Source organism: Natator depressus, chromosome 14 (assembly GCF_965152275.1).
Source record: "Natator depressus isolate rNatDep1 chromosome 14, rNatDep2.hap1, whole genome shotgun sequence".
Classification (NCBI taxonomy): Eukaryota; Metazoa; Chordata; order Testudines; family Cheloniidae; genus Natator; species Natator depressus.
In genome coordinates this window covers 38087272-38111725 of record NC_134247.1, presented here as the reverse complement: position 1 = coordinate 38111725, position 24454 = coordinate 38087272, and the positions used below count along the sequence as shown (strand labels likewise).

Genomic DNA, 24454 nt, shown 5'->3' with positions numbered 1-24454 from the left:
AGAGATGTGGTATCTGCTAGTTTTCCATAAGTCTCTCAGGGTTACCCAGGATAACTTTGGGGATCTCTGTCTCGCATCGGAAATGTTCCCTGAAAGTGTCCAAACAGTTCAGAGCTACAGAACCATTCCCTGGATCCATTCTTATAGCTGTCTTCCCCAGAAAGCAGTCTGGCAAGTGTTCCTGTCAGCTCATTGCTAAGTTATCTGCCAAAACACTAGAGTTTTCAGGTGCCTAAGTAGCCCCTGGAATCAGGGTGAAATTATCCTCCCCGCCACCACCAAAATTGGAAATGTTGCCCCGGAATGCACGGGACCCTACCGTGCTTCCCCCATGGGAGCTGCATTAACAGGCAACTCTGCAAGTTATCTGCATGCCTCTGCAAGTGACCCCCATGCCTCTCCATTTCCTTGGCCACATGTATCCTGTCCCCATGCTGGCGGCTAATCCAGAAAAAGAGGGAAAGAGCTCACCACTGCGACCACCTGAGGGCGGTGTTGGGTTGAGATCAGCTGGTCAAAGCAGGCAATAGGGACAGAATCTGAGACTTGAAGCTCCTCGAGTGACCTCTGCCCTTTCTAGACCTGCCCTTCAATCAGACACAGCGATTGTAAAGTTGAATGTGATAGTAACTAGACCCATTTTAAACCCTCCACCACACAAGAAAAAGCCCGGAGGATTCATCATGAACTATTTATTTCTCCTCCCCTGGATTCCTGCAGCCACCAGCCACCTTGGAGCTTTCCCTCCTCTCTCCCAGGCTGGGCTCACTTGATTGCAGGAGCTCAGCGGAGGGTCCAGCTTTGCTCTTTCACTTCCATTCTTCACGTCTTTGGACGGCTGCATTTGCAACTGAGCAGCCTGATGGAAACACTGAGTCCTCTGTCTCGGCAGGCAGGCCCAGCCGCCAAAGCCAAAGACTCCCTGAGAACAGGGGGAGGTTCGCCTGAACTCTCAGGAGTGGAGGCTGGGCCCATAGGGTAGGGTTACCATATTTGAACTTTCAAAAAAGAGGACACTCCGAGGGTGGGGGCGGGAGTGGTAGCCCTGCCACCTATCTACTCCCTCCCACTTCCTGCCCCCTGACTGCCCCCCACAGAACCGCCAACCCATCCAACCCCCGCTACTCCTTGTCCCCTGATCGCCCCCTCCCAGGACCGTGCCCTCTATCTAAGCCTTCCTTCTCCCTGTCTCCAACTGCCCCCTCCTTAGACCCCTCCACCCTAACTGCCCCCCTAGAACTCCACCCCCTACCTGTCCCCTGACTGCCCTGCCCCCTATCCGCACCCCCGCCCCCTGACAGACCCCCGGCTCTCCCACACCCATCCAACCACTCCCTGTCCCCTGACTGCCCCCGCAAAACCTCCAACCCATCTAATCTCCCCTGCTCCCTGCCCCTGACTCCCACCCCAAACCTCCGCCCCATCCAACCCCACCCCCCGCTCTCTGTCCCTTGACTCCCCCGACCCCTCTTCATATGCCCACCCCCTGACGGGCTCCCCCCAGAACCCCTCACCCATCCAACCCCTCCTGCTCCCTGTCTCCTGACTGTCCCTTGGGACCCCATGCCCCTTCTCCAGCCCCCCTTGCCCACGTAGCCTGCTGCTCAGAGCAGAAAAGGGCATTGGAGGAATTGTAGAAAAGTCAGTGTCATGGCTGGGTCATGGGCAGCCAGCCCTAGTGGTCAGAGGCAGAGTCCACACTCACAAGACAGGAGTCGAGAGTCAGCTGGGTCAGGACACTGGAAGAGCAGAAGCAAAAGACCAAATTGTGTTCAGAATCTCAAGTCAGGTGAGTCACCCTGAGTCCGGATGCCAGGAAATCAAGCCTGGGGAGTGGGAGCAGGAACAGCCAACACACGGTCCAGAGCCGGGGAGGAGCTCGGCTGTTCAGACAGCTTCTTCTTCCTGCTGCTGGTTTAAGGAGGTCCCGGGGGCCGATTAGCTGCTCTGGGACTCTGCCAATAGGAGCCTCAAACTGGGTCTGGACTTCGTCAGTCCTAGGTAAGCAGTTTTTCGTAGGCTTCCAGGTGGCGTGCTGGAGGGTGGCTGCTCCCAGGAACCCTGCAGACCCGGGTTAATGACCCATGGGTCAGGACAGTGAGTGATCTCTCCCCGCTCATACTTCCTGCACGAAACAGTCTCCAGGGTCACGGATGCATCCTCTGAGAAGAAAAAAACATAGTCATGAGGACAAATAGGCTATGGAACAGGAGCCCCCTCTTTGTTGCAACAGCCCCAAGTGCCCAGAAGAGTGGACGGTTCTTACCTCCAGGAGATGCCTGGGATCTTCCATCTAAGCCTCAATGGGACCCCTGTTGCTTGGTCTGACAGGAGGAGATCATCTATCCCCACTGCTCCCTGCGCTGGGCTGGCTGCAGCACACATCTGTGTAAGAGGCTGGGCCAGAGAGATGTTACAATCAGAGTCCAGGCACCCCAGAAGGAGAACAGAGGGTCTGAAACCAGAAGACGAAGCAATCAAATCAGCGGATTCGACAGAGAAGTTTTCTACCCTACAGGGACATCAAAGAAGGTCTGTTAGGAAAGCTGAGGTGTTAGTCTGGAAACTGCTAAGGCAAAGATTGTGACTTGTTAAGATTCAGTTTTAGTCACTACAAAGTGTGTTGTGTTTTGTTTGTCTGTTTGAAATGTGTCTCTTTCTCTTGCTTAGTATCACTTAAATCTCTTCTTTCTTACTATGCTTCCCAAACCACCTCAGTGTTGTGTGTTCGAGTGAAGTGTGAGTCTCCAGCCTACCCAACAGGCTGAGCTGTGCCCTGTCTCTCTGAAGGTAGCGAATAATTTCTGAGCGGTGCTGGGCTCAGAGTCCAAGGGCAGTTCACCAGACATCTCGTGGGAAGCCCAAAGAGACCAAAGGAGCAGGAGAGATTCAGGCCCCACTGACCCATGGGAACTTCCCACAGAAGAGCCTACACAGGGCTCTAGACACAGCCACTTTGGGTGTGTACCAGAGTTCACTCACCGCTAGATGCTGACGAGGCCTCGTGTCACCGCTTTCTAGCTGGGCTAGCAACCCCGCTGATACTCACTCTTGCAGTTTGTTGGCTTGGAACTCAGCCCTCCAACCAGGTGACTGTCCTTTACTCCACTCCTTCCTGGGTCGTGCTCCTTGCAAACAAAGTCCCAAAATGTCTTGAACAGAAAAAAGGCCTTCCACCCTCGTGGGGAGTTCTTCCTCAGCCTGATTTCGGTTCGGCCTGCCCTTCTTGGGTTTCTAGGGTCTTCTATGTCCCCTTCCTTAGGGACGGTGAGAGAACCCAGTCCTACCCTGGACTCCAGGGTTTGGCCCAAGGCCGTCTACTGAACAGCTCACTCTGCTTCTGGACTTTTGCTGCTGTTTTCCCTTGTTTCCTCTCAGGTGGGGCTCACTTGGTCATCAATTTGGCCTAGCCCCACGCTAGGCAGCCATAGGCCAAGCCACCCTGTTAGATACCCTCCTCCTTCAAATCCGGTCCAGCCCGGCTGACAGGTTTGCTGAGGGGATGGTGAAACCCCATTGCTGATCAGAAGGAGGTCAGAGTCTGTTCTCTAGGAGCTGAAGGTCCGTTTGTCCTGCTGCGGGAAGTGGAGCTGGAGAGCGGAGATGTTAAGTGAAAGAGACTGCATGATGGAGTTGGAGACTGAGGGACGGGAGCCTCCTCCCAGAAACGCTCCCAGGAGAACAGGTTTGAGGAGGAGTTCTCTGGGGAGCCTCTTGCTTGGAAAAAAACAAGAGTGGCACATTCATAAAGATGCCTCTGTCCCAGGGATGGGGGAAGCTCCCAGCCAGGCTATGCAGCAGGGATCCCATTTCTCCCCCAAGAAACCCATTTTGCCCAAAGAAGTCAATGGCTCTTACCTCCATGAGGGAGCGGGGTCTTCCCTCTCAGCCTCTTTGAGAACTACCACTGCTTGGCTTCCTAGGACAAGGGACCTGTCTCCACTTCTCCCTGAGGTGGTTCAGCTTCTGACTGCACCCATCTGGGAGGCTGTCACACATGCCAGGGCCTAGAAGACATGCGGGGAGGAGGCTCCTCTTCATGTCAGACTCTGAGAGCCCAGAGAAGGGCCAAAGGAAGAATAAAGGGCAGGAGATGAAGCTAGCCCGGAGCCTCTGTCCCATCCTCACCTCCTCAAATGTGGAGCTTCCTGAGCTTCAGTTGGGCAGACAGTCTGTAGCCCTGACCCAAAGGTCCTTCTGCGCCGTATGGGGCAGGAAGATCTCTGCCTGGGAGCACGGGAAATGGGATGGGGGTGAGATCAAGGAAAGAGGGGAGGGATATGGGTGTGAGGGAAAGAGCTCCTGCCCCAGATGAAGGAATTCGGGGGGCCACGGGAAGGACACAGCTCCACAGAGAGGGGAGAGAGTTCCTGTGAGTGCCAGGGGCCTCCATTTCTGCTTCCACTAGCCCCCCCCCCATTTATAGTGAGACAGAGCAGTACCTGCAGCAGGGAGCGGGACTTGCTGAACAGGGAGGGGAACCTTGAAGAGCATCAGATGAGCCACAGCCCTTGCAGCGCCTCGGGCATCTGGTGCAAGTGCCGGATCATGTGAAGCTGGCACATGACCTTGACTGTGACATCCTCGTGCTGCAGGGGAATGAGAACATGTCAGAGACTGAGACACTCCCCAGGAATCAGGGAGGATGAAGGGCACCTGGAACCAGCACCATCATTTCCACCCAGCAGCTGCTCATGTCTGAGTGGTAGATTCACCCTCCTGACCCCCAGGATGGAACCTTGCTGTCCTCTCTAGTGACCTTCAGTGCCAACCCCCCTCCTTGTAGGGTGAGCTCCTGCCACCTCCCCATCAGTGCCCCTGACAGCTGTTCCACCTCCAACCCACCTGGGGACACCGCTTAAGTTCGCAGTCACCATCACCAGTCAGTTCTTGGCCTCCCAGGCTGCCAGGGATGGGAGCAATTCTCAATGGTGGCTCGGGTGACATGGACACTAGGCCATGGGGAAATGGGTGCAGCTCTGTGGGGCAGGAAAGGCTCCCAGAGGGCACTTAGGGGACTCTCCTCTCCTTCCCAGGAGTGATAACAGAGCACCACATCCTAAGAACAGAAGTCCATGAAGTCCCCACTAGGCTCCTTGCTACCAGGCCAGCGAATGGCGAGAGGATGGGAATGAGGCCCTGGGCCCCACCCCAAGCTTCTGAGTCAATTGCAGCTGCTTACCGTGTCCCCCATCAGTTGCTGGGCTTCCCCCAGGAGGGAGTAGACGAGCACCAGCCCAGCCTGGCTGACACGCAGCAGGGGGTCGTGGATGGCCAGCAATGCTGTCTGTACGAAGGATCTTCTCTGCCCGATGGAGAAGAATTTTTCAAAGACCTAAAACCAAGAGGACATGAGGCTCGAGCAGATTGCCCAGAGCCAGCCTCCAAGTCCTGGCTGTACAATGGTGTCTAGTGCCCCAAAGAATGGGGAAGAGAGCTGCTGTGGCCAAGGCACTTCATTCCCCAGGAGTCTTTCAGGGTCCCAGGGCTCAGGGAAGCCCCTTTATTAAAAAGGCGCAGATGCTGAGGGACCAAAGCCTCCAGTGGCTCTTTCGGGAATGCAATTTATGGCAGGGGCCAGGATGGGCTGGAAATGGATCTCTAAGTGTGTGAGCAGGCCCACTCTGCTGTGCAGGGCACAGAGACAACAGGGGACCCTGTCTTGCTTCCAGCAGAGAGATCTCCTGCACCTCAGCGGCTAGAGGAGTGTGCGTGTGTTGTTACGGGGGGAGGGGGCTGGAGCTGACAGACCAAAGGTCTCTTCCCCCAGCTAAGTGATTTCTCTAGTTGCTGGCTATGGCCTCTGCAGTTCCTTGGTTTCTTCAAGGGGAATCCAACCTGCAGCCTGACAAGAACAAGGAGACTCCTGGCCCAGTCCCAGTGTGGGACCTTTAGCACCAGCGTGTCCCACTGGTTGCTGGATGAGGAACTCTGAGCTGGAAATAAGGAGCAGGCTCTTTTCCTGTCTCCAGGAGGCATCCACTGCAGGGAGCCCCGCCAGCCCCACTCCCTGAGCTGTGTCATGCCCTGGCACAGTGTCCTTACCTCCCCCACTCTGGCTGTGTTCTTGTAGCCCAAGAGCCTGCTGTCCTGGTGCCAGTCATAGCACCAGAGATCTTCCGCCTCATGTATGGTCAGGCCTGGAAGAGACAGAGAGAGAGAGAGAGAGAGACTTTTCTCCTCATTCTGGTTGCAGTTTCTGTGTCCTTCCAATCCCATTGGTGGCTGCACAGTGGAGTGGAGAAGAACAGAGGCAGAGAGAGACTTGTCCTCCGGCTGGGGTCAGTCTGAGAGAAATGGTCTAGGGTCCCATTATCAACCTGTGGTCACTCTCAGTCCCCTATTGGGTTCCGTGTCCCAGCTGGGTTCCTTACCCCTCTGTTGGAGCAGCAGTTGGTAGAGCCGGTAAGTCCCCTCCCTGGCCTGCCGGCTGATGTCCTTGTCTGGATCGCTGACAAATAGAGCCAGCTGGGCCACATGATGACCCATCCGAGGGAACTCGGCTGAGATCTAATGGAAGGGAGAGCAGAGGGGACTCCATCAGCATTTTCCTCTCAGCTCCCTGTCCCTCCCTGGCCCCCCTGGGCCAGAGGGCTCCTTCCGCTTAGCCCCTCTGCAGGAGATGCTGGGGGAGAGGAGCTTGAGATCGACCCTTCATTTGCTCTGCTGCCAAGGGAGCCCGCAGCTGCTTTGGGATGCCAAGCAGGGGCTGGAGCATGGTCCCCTTAAAGGCCCAGGGACAACACTGAACCAGGACAAGAAGAACTTGACTCAACCCTAGCTCAGTTCTGCTCTGACTCTGCCTCCCCATGAAGAACCCTCCTAACCCACAGCCCCGGCAGCAACAGCAGATCCTGCAGCCCGCTGGAGCCAGCCCGCCTCCGCCTGGAGCCAGCAAGCTGGCTCGGAGCTCACTTACGTCAAACTCAGGGAGGGTGACTGTGTATCTCAGCAGGGCTGTGCTGCTCCTGATAGCCCTGGCTCGCTCCTGCGACACCCTGGACACGACCCAGAGGTTGACATGCTGTGGGGAAAGGAGGCAGGTCAGACTCAGTGGCCAGCTGCTCCTGCTTTGCAAATGAGCCCCATGCCCCCAGCCCCAGGAGCCTGAGACATTCTGTGCAGGGGGGAATAGCTGAGTCATTGATGGCAGAGCTTTAGAAGGGGATTCTTTCCCCCAGGACGCAGCTTGTACCCTTCAGGTCACAACTTCTCAGCGTCTCTCTAGATTGGGACAATGTTCGGGGTCGGGGCTGGTCCCATCCTCCCAGAACTCCTGATTCCTGAACAGTTCACCAGAAAGGAGACTGAACCCTCGGCCCTTCCCTGCCATGCAAATCCTTGGGGGGATGTAGGGAGTGACTGAGAGCACAATCCCTCCAGGAATTTCAGAGCAGATCAGAGGGAAGGGCTGATTCCCTGGGCTCCTCCTGTTTCTCTAGGAAGGAGCGTGTGCCTCTTCTCTGAGAACCATCTCCCCAATCTCATGGGCTCTGTGTATTGGAGGGGTGGGGAAAGGGTGGGTTTTCAGACTCTCACTCCCCAAGACAGCCAGGAGCCCTGTGCGTAGTGCTCAGCAGAACCAGGCAGAGCTCTGGCTTGGAGTCCCAGCTCCTTACTCTGTCCCTCAAGAAGGAAGGACCTGACACTACATTGCACTGACCTCCCCAACCAAGGACGGCCCACTGGGGACCCAGCTAGGAGGACAGAGTAGAAAATGCATCTTCCAGTCTCTCCTTACCAGTCTCCCAAAGAGTTCAGGTCAAATGGGGCTCACCTCCAAGATGAAGTGGAGCCTGTCTGTGTCTGGGGACTCTGCCAGCAGGTTCCCCAGCATGGCATCCAGGACCTCTGGGATGACTTTGTGCAGAGCCTGCAAAGCATGGGTCAGAGTTAGGGAACCTGGGCCTACACCTGCCACAGGATGGGAAGAGGGGTCTCTGGGAAGCACTGGGGAGACTCCCAAACACATCTCCCGGCCTCTCTCCTTCACATCCCACTGCAGGCAATTTGCAAGAATTGATGACCCCTGGACCTTTAATCCATGAGCTTAGCAGATCTCTGCAGAGGGCCTTGTAGGCAGAAGAGTATGAAATAGCCAAGTTGCTTTGGATGCAAGCTGGGCTTCTGGGCAAAACACGGCTTATGAAAGAAAGAAAGAAAGAAAGAAAGAAAGAAAGAAAGAAAGAAAGAAAGAAAGAAAGAAAGAAAGAAAGAAAGAAAAATCCCCCAGGGAGGGGTAATCTCTTCCCTGCTGGAGGGAAGGATCCAAGCCTGCAGCTTGTTCCATCTCCGCTACCCCACCCCTAAATCTGGAGCTCCAGCGAATCAAGGGAGCAGGGACCAAGGACTACTCTGGAACAGGAGGAGGATGGAGGAGGAGGAGGTACCTGGAGGCCGGTGGTGTCCTTCTCCGTGCCCAGGGTGAAGACAGAGTGAAGGGCAGCTCGCAAGAGGTGGGTCTCTAGGGCTGGCTCCAGGGCAGGTTTCATGGTGCTGGCAAGAGAGAGGAGCTGGTATTAGACTGTGCAGTACAGGGGTGGGACTGTCGCCAACACGGACACCAAGCCACAGGGATAGAGGCACAGGCTGGCGAGAATGGAAACTGAGGAACTGAGCTAGGGAATGACAAGGCCAAGGCGTCACAGACAGACAGTGGCAGGACAGGAATAGCTCCTGTTCCCTGGAGCCAGCTGCCCCTCCTGTATCGGAGCCCGGGAGTGAGCCCCTCCCCAGGGCCCCTGTCATGTTATGGGAGTGAAAAGAAGAGCCCCGCCAGGAGAGAGTGACCCTTCCCACCCCACCATCTCTGCCAGAGGCGCCACTCTTGAGAGGTGACCTGGGAGAGACAGTGATGGTGACTCCCAGCCTTGGGCCTGAGCAGCACTGGGGTGAGGGGAGCCGGTGGGGTGGGGCTGTCTCGGTACCAGAGGTAGCCCACTGCAGCCAGGGAGTGGGCGAGGACGGCGCTGGGTGACGAGTCATCGGGAAGCTCCTCGATGAGCTCCTGTGAGACGTGAAAGAGACAAAGGAGCACGTGAGATTTGGGGCCGACTGACACCTCCCAGTGAGGAGATGACACAGCCAGTGCCCCACATGGCCAGCAGGATCCCCCACCACCTCCCGCTCCTCCCATTCCTTTCTGCCCATCAGACTTGTCCCCCTTCCCGGATTCCTGCCCAGCTCACTCCCAATCCCCTTCTCTCCTCCTCCCTGTCAAAACTGCCCCCATTCAGCCCCATCCCGATGACCGAGCTGGGACCATGTGATTCCTTGGCCCCCACTCTCAGCTGCCCTCCAGCCCCACAATTCCCCCCCTGCCCACTACAGACCAATCTCACAATTTCTCCCTTCTCTTCTCCCAAGTCTTCAGCCCCAGCAATCCTTCTCCTCTGCTGCCCCCTCCAACACCACCCAGTCCCCACCCATTAGCCCGGCCATACCCCTGCCAATCCCATGTCTCTCTCCTCCCTCCAGCTGCCATATGCCGTGTCTCACTCACCACAATCCTCTTCACCACAGCCGCCTTGCAACAGCGCGGCTCCAGCGTGTCCTCCCCTCTCTCCCGTGCAGCCAGACATGCGGGGTAGATGGCCTGAAGGAACAGGAGCTGCTGCCCCTCATCCTGGACCCACCGGGAGTGGGGTATAGCGAGAGAGAACCTGTTAGCTAGGGACCTTCCTGCCCCACCCAAACCAGCTCCAGGGCTCAGGCCTCAATGGGGGATTGTGGGGACCCACCTATTGTCCAAATCCCCCACCACTCCTACACAAGCAGGATCAGGAACTGGGACAGCGCCTGTTGGGGGAGATGACCTTGGCTGTTGTGGGACAAACACCCCCATCTTGGGGGTCCCACATCATGGATGTAAAAGGGCCCCATTAGGGGTGGTGGATCAGGAGGGACAAGACCCTCGGCACGGGGTGGGGATGTTGGGAAGGGACAGGGCAATCTTGGTTCCAGCCCAAGTGGGGAACATTTGTACCTTATCTCTGCACTGGAGCTGCTCTCGGATGATCTTGAGAGCAGCTTCATCTTTGGCCATGTCCACCCCTTCCTCCTCCTCCGAATCCAGGGGGGTCCCTGCACCAGGGAGGGAAGGACAGGAGCGTGGTGGGCAGAGCAGGATTCAAGACCCCCCTTCCCACCTCAGGCACCCAGGGCAGATCGGGCCCCAAACCTCCCTCTCAGGGATGCCTTCAGCCCCCAACAGCTTCAGAAACCCAGAGCAGAGCCCCCCCTCCACTGCCCAGGACTGCAGGGGAGGTGCCGATTCCCCCGGCCCCGGAGCAGCAAGGACCAAAGTGGCAGCAGCTCTTTACGCCCCCACCCCCAGGTCCCCGTGCGGAAGGGGCAGCTGTGTGACTGCTGCTGCTGTCAGTGGTGTTCGCGTGGCTCAGGCCAGACCCCTGGGCTGGGGACCCCCCCCCCCATATCACTGGGAGAGCGTCTGGGCCCAGGGTGTTCACATCCCGTCCTCAGCCCTCCCGGAGCCCAGCCTGGCTCCTCACCTGGAACAAAGCAGTGGCCTCCATCGGCCTGGCTGCTGCCAGAGGCCCAGGTGCTGCCGCTGTCCCCTGCTGAGCTGCCGGTGCTGGGACAGGGACCTTCCCCCTCCTGGCCTGCGGGGGCTGGAAGGTCCTCAGTGAGCGGGCAGGGCGATGCCTCCTGATGGGAACGAGGGCTGGGCTCCTGGGGCCACTGCTGCCCACACAACAAGCCCCAGAGCCACCCTGCCCGGCGCCCCTCCTGAGCTGGGTCCTGTCTGCAAAACTGCAGCCTGGGCCAGCTCCAGTGGGGCCTGGTCGGGGCCTCTCCCAGCTCGGCGCCTGCGCTGGGAGCTGGGTTCCTTTTCCAGAAGGCCGGGCACTTCCGCCGTCTGGCCTGGACGGGAGCTGCTTCCCCGCCAGCGGGGACGCAGGGGTTGCTCCGCCCCTTGGGAAGATGGCAGCTGCTTCCCTCAGGCTCTGGGGCCACCTGCAGAGCCTTTCTCCTGAACATCCGCAGGAGCCTGGCCATCCTGGAACCGAGCGGGGAGCAGGTGTGAGTCTGGGCTCAAGGCAGCCTTTCACTCATGGGCCTTTTCCGTCCCTCCTCCTCCCTGCTCTAACCACAGCAGCCCCCTCTGCCCCTGCAGGAGTTCAGGGAGTGCCATCTACACACACGAGCAGGAGTTCATTGCATGATCTGCTCCCAACGTTCCCCCTCGTAATCCCTGCTGCTGCAATATCCAGGAAAGCTCATCCTTTTCCAGCAATGGGGTCAGTCCTAAAGACCATCAGTTCCTCTGGACAAGCAGCCCCATCCTGTCGTCCCAGGACACTCTCCCACCCAGGCTAGAGAAGGAACAGAACCCAGGAGTCCGGACTTCTCCTGCGAAACCATTCCCCACGTCAAAGTCACAAAGACCCTAGGCACAGGAAGACCAGGGCCCTCCTCATTCCCCATTGATTTCCAGACTCAGCAGCTCACAGGTCTGGCCCAGCTCCGAGACTCTCAGCCTGGGGAACAGTGTCCCACAAGGGAAGGGCTGGGAGCCCCATTGCTGGAACCTTTCCAAACACACTGGAGATGGCTCTGGAGAAGCCCCTGCCTGGCATAAGAAGGAGGGGCTCTTGGGGACTGTTTGCAAAGGAAATCCCCCTTTGGAGATAGTCTCTCCCCGTTTCTGCCTCTCCCCAGACAGACAGGGGAAGCCGTCGAGGAACCCGAATGCCACTCACTTGCTCTCAGTGATGGGATGATGGATGGCAGATGTTCAGGGTCAGCAGACGTCCCACGCCCTCCTCCTCACTCTCCAAGCCCAAGGCAGGCTGGAGAGGGTGGTGACCTCAGGAGTTACCCTGCCCAGCCAGCAGGCAGGGTGATGACACGAGGGCGATCGACTGGCTGTGAAAACAAGAGTCTCTCTGATTCCCAAGGGATGGAGAAACTCAGCCAGCAGCAGGGGGGTGCAGAACACTGCCCTAGGGCGGAGGTGACAGCGCCTCCAGGATCCGGACATCCCAGCACTTTACACACCTTCCTGGAGCCTCCCAAACACACTGGGCTGTAGCCATGGGACCCCAACCCTACTGATGGCAAACGGGACTCAGCTACCAGCTCAGGGTCACACTGAGTGTCAGAGCCATGGATGGACCCCTTCACCAATCACTGCCACACACTCCCTCCCACAGCTGGCAATTGCAACCAGGCCCTAATGTCTGGTCCCCCTGCCTTTGAGAGAGAGTGTCACTCCTGCTTCCTTTGCTGCCTATTGATCTTGTGGGACTTTGGGCAAGTTGCTCCCCCTCTCTATGGCTCTCTGGGACTCACATCCCTGAATGGGCTTTAAAAAAGACAATGGTTAAAGTTTGGCCCCAACTAGTTCTTGTTTCTCGAGACTAGCCATTTCAGCAAAGTTTACAATTCTTGACATTCAACACCTGGAAACATCCCTTTCTCCTTCGCAGACGGCCTTAACATCCCTTATCTCACCCAGGCTCCCTGCTGCCTGGACTTAGAGAATTGACCCTATTCCCATTGGACCTACCCAAGGTGTCACACAGCAAAGCGGTGACGGAGCCAGAAAGAGAAGACAACAGTCCTGACTCCTGTTCTGACTAACAGACAACAACCCCCCGGAGGCAGGGATAAAGCCCAGGAAATAAGGAGTGAACATTTTCATGGAAACCGTTTTCTGGCAGAAAATCCATTCAGACAAAACCACTTTGTTTCTTGAAATCATAAGAAGTAGGATGAAAATTCTTTGCAAAAATATTTGTTTCCAAAACAAGAGCATCTCCTGTTTGTCACAGTGCAGTCAACTGTCTCGTCGTACACAAAGGGGAGATACTATGATCTAGCAAAAAGAAAAAGGAGGACTTGTGGCACCTTAGAGACTAACCAATTTATTTGAGCATAAGCTTTCGTGAGCTCCAGCTCACTTCATCGGATGCATCTGTAGCTCACGACAGCTGTAGCTCACGAAAGCTTATGCTCAAATAAATTGGTTAGTCTCTAAGGTGCCACAAGTCCTCCTGTTCTTTTTGCAAATACAGACTAACACGGCTGCTACTCTGAAACCAACTATGATCTAGAAAATTAGATGAGATGCTTCAGTCTGAGCTAAGTAGTTGCTGCTCTTCACAATTTCAAAAGAATAAAATACAAACAAAAGAGAATATTAGGTCATCATCGGATATGGCTCAGTGTGATAGGACACCGCCTAGTCTGCACTGCTCCAAGTGACACTCTTCAGTGGATCTCCCGCATCCACCCATGGCGAGGTAGGTGGGAGAGGATTGTTATTCGTACTTGACAGAAGGAGAAACGAAGGCTGAGAAAGGAGCAGGGACTTGTCTTAGCTGATGCAGCCAGTCAGTAGCAGAGTTGCTCTCAAATGAGCTACAGACCAGCAATTGTTCCTAGTAATTATGCAGCAAGTATTTGAGAAGAATTGGAATGTTCGAGAGGATCATGAACTGCTCCGAGACAATGAATGGAGAGCAGCATCCACATTGGTCAGACATATAACTGGTTGTGACTTATTTGCTTGTTCATAAAAGAGAACAACAAAGACCAGAGTTTCCTCCCTGTCAATAGCCCCCTCCTCAGCTGATCAAGGTTGAGACTTTGAGGGGTGGGACACTGAGGGTTCTCATCAAATAGCCCAAAGAATGGCCCTGATCACCACCGAGGCGATCACTCTCGGAGCCCTATTCCAGTCTCCTCTCTGTGAGGGCCTCCCAGAACCCACCCGGCCCCCGCTCCACAAACAGAGCTCCTGGTGGTGGGAGGAGAGCAGAGGAAAAGGACAAAGGAAGCAAGAAGAGAAAGGTAGGAGGGACAGAGGAAAAGGGAAAACAAAAAGGAGAAACCCCAATGTCCCCAGTGATTCTAAGGGACAAAGTCCTAGGTCGGAAATAAAATACTGCCCCCACAATCTAATGTTTTCCTTTCCTAAAAATCAGCCGGCACCTGATGGATCAGACTGAACAGGTTCCAAACCTCTCCGAGGCTCTTACCTTCTATACAGGGACGTCTGTTTTTGAGCAAAACCACTACAAGAAAAGGAGAAAACTCCAAAGAGGGTCCTCCTTGCGCTCACGAATGTGAAAGTGAATGCTCTCTCAGTCCTCCAGGAGAGACCTCGAGAAGGAGACGTGCTGAAGCAAAGCCACAGGGATCTCCGAGGAGGCCCCTGTCCTGCACCCCTGTCCTGCCTGGCTGATGTCAAGATCTCTCTGTGAGATCATCGCCTCCCCACCACCTTTGTCCAATAGGCTGAGGTCCTGCCAAAGGCCCTTGTGATGTCACAGCCACACCCACCCCTCCCCTGCAGTGCTGATGTCCTGCCCCTGTCCAGCCACACTGGATGTTTCAGCCGCTTCCCCTGGATCACCCCACTCAATGACTCTTCCTTGTGGGGATGACACTGACTACACAGTAGAACACAGAGGTTCTTCCCCAGGCCGCAATTAGGTTTTCACAAGTTAGTTGACTTTATGGCCAGAAGCAACCATTAGAGCATTTAATCTGATCCCCTGCGTATCCTAAGGCCTCCTGTATATCAGAAGAGCTGGGCTTTTCTTTTACTCAAATGTTTTCCACAAAGGCATCTAGTCTTTATTCGAAGAGATCAAGAGATGGAGAATCCATCATTTCTCTTGGTAGTTTGTGCCAATGACGAATCACCCTCTTACAAATCCGGGTCTTATTGTCATTATCCTTTTTCTGATTTCTGCTTCCATCCATGGGGTCTTGTCATGCCTTTCTCTGCTACATAAAAGAGCCCTTTTATACTCAACATTTTCTCTCCATGAAGTCAAGCAACTCACCTCTCATTCTTCTTTTGTATATACTAAACAGATTGAGCTTTTTCAATGTCTCATTAGAAGGCATCATCCCCATCACTCAATTACAAATCTTTTCTGTGCCCTCTCCAATTGTTTTAACATAATATTCAAAATGTGGACACAAGAACTGGATTCAACATTCCAGCATCAGTCTCACCAATGCTCTTTCACTTCCCTTTCCATTCTCACTACTCTATCCATCCAAGAATGGCTTTAACCTTTTTTACCACAGTTTCACATTGACAGACCATGCTGAGCAGCTCGTCCACTATGGCCCCGAAATCCTTTTCAGGGTCGCTGCTTTCCAGCGGATTGTCCCCCATTCTGTAGGGTGCCGCCTGTCTCCTTTGTTACTGAATCTACGGGGTTGCATTTGGCTTTATTAAAACCTAATTCTTTAGTAAGTATTTTCGAAGAACTAGCCCATTAGAGAGAGAATCATGAATTACTCCAAGACAATGAATGGAGAAAAGTGGCAAGAGCAATCAAATACATGTTTGGTTACAGCCTATTTCCTTGGTCTTAAAAGAGAGTAACGAGGACCTGAGTCTCCTCCCTCACAATAGCCCCAAGCTCCCCCAATCAGCACTGAGACTCTGAGAAGCAGAAAGCTGAGAGTCCTCACCAGATGTCCCAGGCCACCACCGGAGGGAGTCACTCTTAGAGCACCATTCCAGCCACATGTCTTTGGGAGGGCCTCCCGCAATGAGAGTTGGAGTGCAACCCCCCATCCCCAACTCTACACGCACAGACAGGTCCTGGTGGTGAAAGGAAAGCAGGGGAAAAGGACAAAGATGCAAGAGAAGATGAGAAAGGAGGGAGAGGCAGGAAAAGGGAAAACAAAAAGGAGAAACCCCAATGTCCCCAGTGATTCTAAGGGACAAAGTCCTAGGTCGGAAATAAAATGCTGCCCCCACAATCTAGTGTTTTCCTTTCCTAAAAATCAGCTGGCACCTGATGGATCAGACTGGTCAGGTTCCAAACCTCTCCGAGGCTCTTACCTTCTATACAGGGACGTCTGTTTTTGAGCAAAACCACTACAAGAAAAGGAGAAAACTCCAAAGAGGGTCCTCCTTGCGCTCACGAATGTGAAAGTGAATGCTCTCTCAGTCCTCCAGGAGAGACCTCGAGAAGGAGACGTGCTGAAGCAAAGCCACAGGGATCTCCGAGGAGGCCCCTGTCCTGCACCCCTGTCCTGCCTGGCTGATGTCAAGATCACTCTGTGAGATCATCGCCTCCCCACCACCTTTGTCCAATAGGCTGAGGTCCTGCCAAAGGCCCTTGTGATGTCACAGCCACACCCACCCCTCCCCTGCAGTGCTGATGTCCTGCCCCTTTCCAGCCACATTGGATGTTTCAACTGCTTCCCCTGGATCACCCCACGCAATGAGCATTCATTGTGGGTTCAAGCCGACTACACAGTAAAACATCAGAGGCTTCTCCCCATGCTACACTCAGTTTTTCATAAATTAGCAGACTTTATGGACAGAAGAGACAATTAGAGCATGTCATCTGAACCCCTGCATATCACATGCTTTCTGGAGAGCATAGTAGCTAGCTTTTGACTACACACATTCCAGAAAGGCATCTAGTCTTCATTAGAAGACATCAAGAGGTGGGGAATTCCCACCACTTCCCTTTCTAGTTTCTTCCTTTGGTGATTCATCCTCACCGTTGAATATGTGTGCCCTCTTTCGAATAAGAATTGGTCTCTTTTGAGTTTCCAGCCACTGGGTCTTGTTATGCTTTTCTCTGCTAGATTAATGAGCCCTTTCCTACCCGATATTTTCTCTCCATGAAGTCACTTCAACACTTCAATGACGTCACCTCCCGATCTTTTTTATCATCTAAACAGGCTGAGCTCTTTCAATCGCTCACTCGCAGGCATTTTTCTCCAGCCCTCAAAACGTTTCATTGCTTTTTGCTGCCCCATCTCCAATATTTCCAAATCTGTTTTCAAAGGTGGACGCCAAAACTGGATGCAGGATTCCATGATCAGTCTGCCTCATGGTGTGTCACCTCCCTATGCTCCTCACTGCTCTTTTCATACATCTAATGATGGCTTTAGCCCTGTTCACCACAGCATCCCCCTGGGTGCTCATGTTGAATGGCTTGCCTAGCATGGCCCCGAAATCCTCTTCACAGTCAGTGCTTTCTTGGAAACACTTCCCCCTTCTGTAGGTGTGGCCTGCATGCTTTGTCGCTAGCTATAGGACCCTTCCTTTGGTTCTTTTCCAACTTGTTTTCTTTGAATGGCTCCAGCTTATCAAGGGATCTGATTGCTCTGTGTCACTGCCCTGTCCTCATCATTAATTACCACTCTGCTACTATTTTATCACCCACCAATGTTAGCAGCAGTGATATTTTATTTGGGTTGCAGTTCATTGATATTTATTTTCAAGAAATAGTCCTTGAGAGCCTCTTCATATCCCTCGTGCCCAGAACCTGCTCCACACAGCACAGTGAGAAAAGGCCGCCCAGCCCAGCTCTGCCCTAGGGGCTAAGCACAGAACAAATGTAGGAGCTTGTGTCATCCATAGCTTCTGAAGAACATGTGGGGGTCATCAGCTTACAAAGACACTCTAGACCAGTAGCGTAGACAGGCCCCAAATGTATCTAAGTGTCCCGCCTTGAAAAACAGGAGAGAAAAAAACATAACCTTGAGTAGCTTTATTTTATAGTCGTGGAAACTGAGGCACACAGAAGCAAAGAGATTCGCTCATGGTCAAAAAGCCAGGCAGAGAAAACGGCAGATCTGCTGATAGTCAGTCCTGGGCCCTAGCCGTGTTTGTCCTGGCCTCTCTGCTTCAGCTCCAGTAACAACCCGAGTCGAGGTTTTCTTCTTCTCCGTGTCCTTTAACTTCACGTCACTGGAGAAGAAAGATTGTTTCTGACCAGCTGGCTCTAATGCTTAAAAACCTTAATTTTTTTGTTTCGCTAGGAGGATAACGCTGGGAATTTTCTCTCATTCACTTTCCTTTGGAATAATTTCAATCCAGTCCAAAGGATTTCCTCTTCCATTGTGTCTTCAGCACCTTTCCTAGCAAACAGTTACTGTTCGAGCACAGGTTTCCAGTTTCAGGCTGTCCCGGGGTGAGATGGCCATGAAAGGGGGAGTAGCTCAACTGAACCTATCCCCAGGTGAAGGGAATAAGTGCAGGGGTCACATGAGAAGGAGCAGCATGTAACTAGGATCCAGGCCTGTTGGGCGATATAAGAACAGCCTGTGCTCAGCCAGGAGAGAGACCCGCAATGGGAGCAGGCCTGGGAGGGGCTTGGATAGTCCTTTCAAGTCAATTTCGGTCCACAGTAGGGGATGGAACAGCCAAGCTGCTAGGGTTGGGAGCTGGGCCTCCCGGCAGTGTCCAGGAACGAAAGCACAGCATCTACCAGGAAGGGAGTCCCCACAGAGGGACACCGTAATCTCCCAGGAAGGGAAAAGGCTCTCACTGCCATTCCTTAACCTCATGAGGTGTTCTCCTGCTCTGCCAACCCCACCCCTATTTCAGCATCTCCAGGTGCCTGAGGGAGCAGGAACCAGAGGCCATCCTGCGGCTGGGACAGAGATGGAGGTTGATGACCTACCTGCCCGTGGTGACCATGGTGCAGGACAGCCCTCAGGACATGCGAATGCAGCTCCAGATCTGGGAGCAGCTTCCCTTTGCTGGCACGAGACCTTGCAGGTTGTGGGGAGTGAGACAGGCACTAACTTTTGGTAGCCCTCAGTGGGATCGGAGGGTAATGGTTTGCAGAAAGTGGTGTTGGAGAGCTTTACAAAAACTAGGAAGCCATTTACAACACTCACTTTGCTTCTCTACAAAAGAAAAAGGACACTAAACTATCTAAACTATTACATGCCACAAGGGGCCACAACAGTGGTTCCCTCAACCCACCCAGCAATCTTGTTAATCTATCCAACTATACTCTTAGCCCAGCAGAAGAATCTGTCCTATCTCGGGGCCTCTCCTTCTGCCCCTCCACACAAATCAGACGTCAAGTATTATAACATTCAAAAACCAGTCGGAGAACACTTCAATCTCTCTGGTCACGCAATTACAGACATGAAGGTCGCTATCTTACAACAAAAAAACTTCAAATCCAGACTCCAGCGAGAAACTGCTGAATTGGAATTCATTTGCAAATTGGATACTATTAATTTAGGCTTAAATAGAGACTGGGAGTGGCTAAGTCATTATGCAAGGTAGCCTATTTCCCCTTGTTTTTTCCTACCCCCGCCCCCCCCAGACGTTCTGGTTAAACTTGGATTTATATTGGAAATGGCCCACCTTGATTACCATACACATTGTAGGGAGAGTGGTCACTTTGGATAAGCTATTGCTAGCAGGAGAGTGAGTTTTTGTGTGTATGGGGGTGGGGGGGTGAGAAAACCTGGATTTGTGCTGGAAATGGCCCACCTTGATTATCATACACATTGTAAAGAGAAAAGGAGTACTTGTGGCACCTTAGAGACTGACCAAATAAATTGGTTAGTCTCTAAGGTGCCACAAGTACTCCTTTTCTTTTTGCGAATACAGACTAACACGGCTGTTACTCTGAAAATTGTAAAGAGAGTGGTCACTTTGGATGGGCTATTACCAGCAGGAGAGTGAATTTGTGTGTGGGGGGTGGAGGGTAAGAATACCTGGATTTGTGCTGGAAATGGCCCAACTTGATTATCATACACATTGTAAGGAGAGTGATCACTTTAGATAAGCTATTACCAGCAGGAGAGTGGGGTGGGAGGAGGTACTGTTTCATGGTCTCTGTGTATATAATGTCTTCTGCAGTTTCCACAGTATGCATCCGATGAAGTGAGCTGTAGCTTGTTAGAGAGCTTATTCCTTCACTCTCCCACTTCCCTGGTCCTTCTCGCATGAACAGACAGCAACAATACCCGAAGTCCGAAGGTGCAAACAATTCGATGTTTATTGGGGTGAACTTCCAGCAAGCTTAAATACAAGTTCCTTTTTCCTTATTTTCGAATCCCAACTTACTTCCTCTTTGCCCCTAATTTATATAGTAATATTCTTAGCTATACCTTAACCAATCATTCTACTGAAATTTAACTAACCAATCCTAACATATTGTAACATGATTAGCTAACCAATTATATCCCACCACCTTAATTAGCTTACACCCAGCAAAATTAATTATACAGCAGACAGAAGCAATCACAGAACCAGACAGAGATTATACAGACAAACAATAGCAAAGTGGGAACTATAATGACAAAACAATACAGAAGTGAGGATTTCACATCCCAGCTATTGATAAGTGAGTTCTTGCCAGACAGGATGCTATCAAACTAAGTTTCCTTTTACATTTTCTAGGCACTTCCCTTTCTCTGGAGGTGATAGGAATTATCAGGACAGGATTGTATTCAGGACAGGATTGTATTCAGGACAGCCCAATAGCACCTTCTTTCAATGTGACTAGTTTGGAATGTGAGGATGTGACCGGTCGCTTCCTGGCTTATGGCTGCCTCTGCTGCTTAGCCAAAGGCCTTAGCCTAAGCACAGGGCCTCAAACTGTCACAGTAAGAGAAGGCCCTTACACCAGCAGACAGTGATTTTGATTCTTTCTTTTATACCTCTAACTAGCCAAGTAATAAGAATACCCCTAAATTCTTAAAGTACAGGCCTTTACAGACAGGCCTGAATACCTATATCCTAACATAGCTCACGAAAGCTTATGCTCAAATAAATTGGTTAGTCTCTAAGGTGCCACAAATACTCCTTTTCAGTTTGAGAACTGCAAAACTAAGCATCTCTGATGGTATCTTCTAGACTGAGCACTGAATCCCATTGGGTAGATAGAAAGATTGACCTACATAATCTATAAAGAAGCCTGTGGAACCCCATAAGATTGGGTCCTTAATCCATGAAGTATTGGAACTCATTTACACAACTTTTCTTAAACGTTACATGAATATATTGTCTCATACTATAGAATTAGAATTTATCATCCCTATTCCATGATGAGAGATCTTTGAGCTATAATGTATCTTAATTAAAACTATCTTTAGATAGCTTTCTGAGGGGCAAAAAACATTTTATCAAAAAAATCCAATTTTTTTGATTTTTTTTTTAAATCATTGATTTTTATCCACCCTGGTTGCAAGTGAATAGCAAAGCTGGTCCCAGCAGGGAGCCAGAGTGTCCAAAATCCTTAGCTGGTGGGAGAGCCGCTCTGTGAGCATCTGTAAAGCATCTCACTTAAACAGTGACTGGTTGAACGATTTATTGTAAGGGACGCCCTTTCTCAGACCCTTTCCCTTTATTGTCTCCCACCCTCCACGTCAGTCCCTGACCCAGGATTGCCAAGCCAAACTAAAATACTACTTCTTTGAAATCTCACAGCTCGCCAAGATTACCTAATTGTCCAGGTGGCTGAGCCCGAAGGCAGCTCTGTGAACACCTCCATACCGAATGCCAGCTCCATTTCAGAGACGTCTTTCTTCGTGCAGAAATAGAACACCTCCACTTCTTCGTGGGAAGATGTCGTTTACTCCTCTGATGGGGGCTCCCAAACAGTCCTCAGTTCCTTCAAGGAGACACTCTCCTTTTCCAGTGGATACTTCAAGATGGAGAACGTGAGCAAAGGGGCTGAAGGAGTTGACAGGATTCAAGATGAAATGTACAGGAAGTGTGCGGCTGTCGTAAACTTTACCGTGATGGATAAGTTGTGCACTCAGTGACCCCAGAAAAAACTCTGCTCCCCTTGCACTTCTCAGGCCATGTAAAGCCTGTGGAAACATCCTATAAACTCCCAGAATATGGAAGACCCCAGCAGACATTGAGCTGGGAGAGCCATCTCCTCTGCAGCCCCAGCCCAATGGGTGTGTCATGTGGGAATGCATGAGGAGAGGAACTAGCCAGACCACAATGCACTCTGGCTCTTCTCAGTGGAAGGACGGTCCCTGAGGGCCCCCTGCCAGCCAGCACACACTAGAGCAGGCCCCAGGCTGCTATAACCAATGACGGGACTGGCATTAGAGCTAGGGCAGAGAACCAGGAAGGTGTAAATCCTGTTGTGCCAGAGCAGGAGTCTTCTCTACACTAGGCCCACCGATGTTCCGACCACTGACTCTAGTAACAATGAACATTTTTTGCAAACATGGTCAGCTAGTGACCCAGCTGCCCCGGGGAGGCTAGTCCCTGGCCCCACTCCTCCCTTTCTGCTCCCTTGCCCCTGCAAGAGCCCAAAGCACCCCCACCGTGGCCCCCGGCCCCAGTGCCGGGCAGCTGTCAGGGAGAGTTCCCAGGCCCAGCGCTCCGGGCAGCACGGTTGCTGTGTCCCCAGGCCTGGCAGGGCAGAGCGCTGGGAACAGCAGGAGGGGGCCTGGCCTGTGGCGGAGCGTGGGCAGAGCCATGGTAGGCTGTCTGGCAAGTCACAGGCTCCCCCTGCCTACGATACCTGCTGCCCATATTTGCAAAGTTTCTGCAGTGCAGGAAAGGTTTCAAGCACCTCAAGGGCTCGCAGGGAAAGTGGCATGTGTTGTATAGGCCACGGGGTAACTTTTATTTTTATGGTGGCTAGCAAGCCTTTTGTTCATCAGGCTGCTCGTTAACATACCCCTGGCTCTGTCTGACTGCGGGATCAGGAACAAACATTCATGAAGGGTCTGCGCTGAAATCCCTGGGAAATACGTGGTATGCCGTCACCTGTTTTATCTCTGGCCACTGTCACCCTAGTCTCTGAGGCCCAGATCTTCAAAGATCAATGGGAATCGGATACCTAAATACCTTGGAGGATCTGGGCCTAAGGGCCAGATTGTCAAAGGTATTTAGGCACCTAAAGCTGCAAATAGGCACGTAGGGGAATTTTCAAAAGCATGCAGCTGCCTAACTCTCACTGAAGACGGTAGTTAGTCACCTTTGAAAATCCCATTAGTGACCTACCTGCATCTTCAGGAATGCAAATACATTTGAGTATCTGGCCCTAGATAATCAAAGGGCTCCAGGGCAGAGGTTGGAATTGAACCAGGCACTTCTGGCTCCTAGATCAGCACCTCCCCCCTTAGGCCAACCTTCTGCAGTGCAGGCAAGAAGAGGAGAATCAGGCCTGTGGTATACGGAGTCCTCACCAACACTTTCCTCCTTCTTGTCTCGTTCCAGAGCCCAGCTCATTCCCACCTACAGTGTCTGGGACCTCCGGTGCTGAGGAGGAAGCTCGTGATGAGACCAAAGGGGATGGGAAGTAGCTTGTGATGGGAGATTTCCTTCCCCAGTAGCCTCTCTCCTCCCAGCCTGAATTTCACACGCCCGTCCCAGCTCCCACTGACATCAGTGTGAGCTTGAGGGCAGTGTCCAGTTGTTCCAGATCTTCTCAGGCGGCCTGATGGCTTGGGCCACAATTGGCCAAAAATGGACCACGGGGAGGTGGCACAGCAGAGTTGGCTATGGCCAAGGACAAGCCCTTGGCTGATTGAGGAGCCGTGTTTGGGGCCTCCCAACGCGAGTGCAGAGTGTCAATTAAGGGGATGAGTTCAGGGGCAGAAAACTGTGATCCCCAAAACCCAGCATGCTCTGGGGGGGAGCCACCTATGCTAGCCAATGGGAGATGTTGATGAGAGGGGTGTGTCCTAAGCCCTGCCCCTCTCTGTGTTCGATGCTTGTTGTGGCTTGTGATCCCGGGAAACCCCTCTCTTGCAGTCAGGTGATTTAGATGCTGCTTAAGTCATATCTTGCAAGAATAAGTTAGGTACCTGCCTTGCTCCATGCAAAATGGCAGAGGGGCCATCCTAACCCAGCCCTGTGGTCAGAGCACTCAGCTGGGAGAGCCCCGTTCAATTCTCCATCATTAAAAAAAGAAGTCAGTCCATTCTTCTGAATGCTCTCAGACAGGCAACTCCTGTTTGTCCGGGTTCAGTGAGGGAGTTGATTAGGCACAGTCAAATAATTTACTTAACAGTCCAATTAATCTAAGTATTATATTTAACGGGTTTCTGGAATTTGTAACCGCTTTAGCAAGGTCATTGCATGACAGGCTGGTGCACCGTTAAAAGAAACAGGTGCTAGGCGGAAGTAAGCAGCAGCATCTTAAAAACATTTGTCAACTATTCAGCTTTCTTCAAGTTGCAAGGAGAGAGGCTTGTAGACGGCCTGGAGAAGAAATCGCTTTGCATGAGGATTCTGTCAGTGTTTAAACCGAGGGGGTGTTTTCGGCAAAGGGAGGAGGTGGGAAGGAACCTGCTTTACGGCTCAGGCTCTGTCTGCACTTAAAACACTGCAGCTGCTGCAGCCCTTCAGTACAGACACTTCCCACAGCAACGGGACTGCGAGTCCAGCGCTCTAGGCCTCGCTGCCTCCATTAGTACAGAAAAGGATGAGAAAAATGATGAGGGACGTGGAGCAGCTTCTGTATGAGGAGAGATTAATAAGACTGGGACTTTTCACCTTGGAAAAGAGATGACTAATAGGGGATAAGATAGAGGTGTATAAAATCATGACTGATGTGGAGAAAGTAAATCAGGAAGTGTTGTTTACTCTTTCTCATAAGACAAGAAGCAGGGGTCACCCAATGAAATTAATAGGCAGCAGGTTTAAAAGAAACAAAAGGGAAGTATTTCTTCACACAATGGAGAGTCAACCTGTGGAACTCCTTGCCAGAGGATG

At 52.5% G+C, this 24454-nt stretch overlaps 1 protein-coding gene across 1 annotated transcript in view; it reads right to left on the bottom strand.

The window, feature by feature from the left end:
• LOC141998906 (uncharacterized) overlaps positions 1-24454 on the bottom strand; it is a 70610-nt gene that overhangs the window by 43198 nt on the left and 2958 nt on the right. Inside the window, exons 2-5 of the mRNA XM_074971867.1 lie at positions 7778-7873; positions 6920-7024; positions 6375-6510; positions 6046-6140 (exon numbers count right to left, since the gene is read on the bottom strand). Of these exons, the coding sequence (XP_074827968.1) occupies positions 6046-6140; positions 6375-6510; positions 6920-7024; positions 7778-7873 (432 nt within the window). The remainder of the gene's footprint in view (positions 1-6045; positions 6141-6374; positions 6511-6919; positions 7025-7777; positions 7874-24454) is intronic.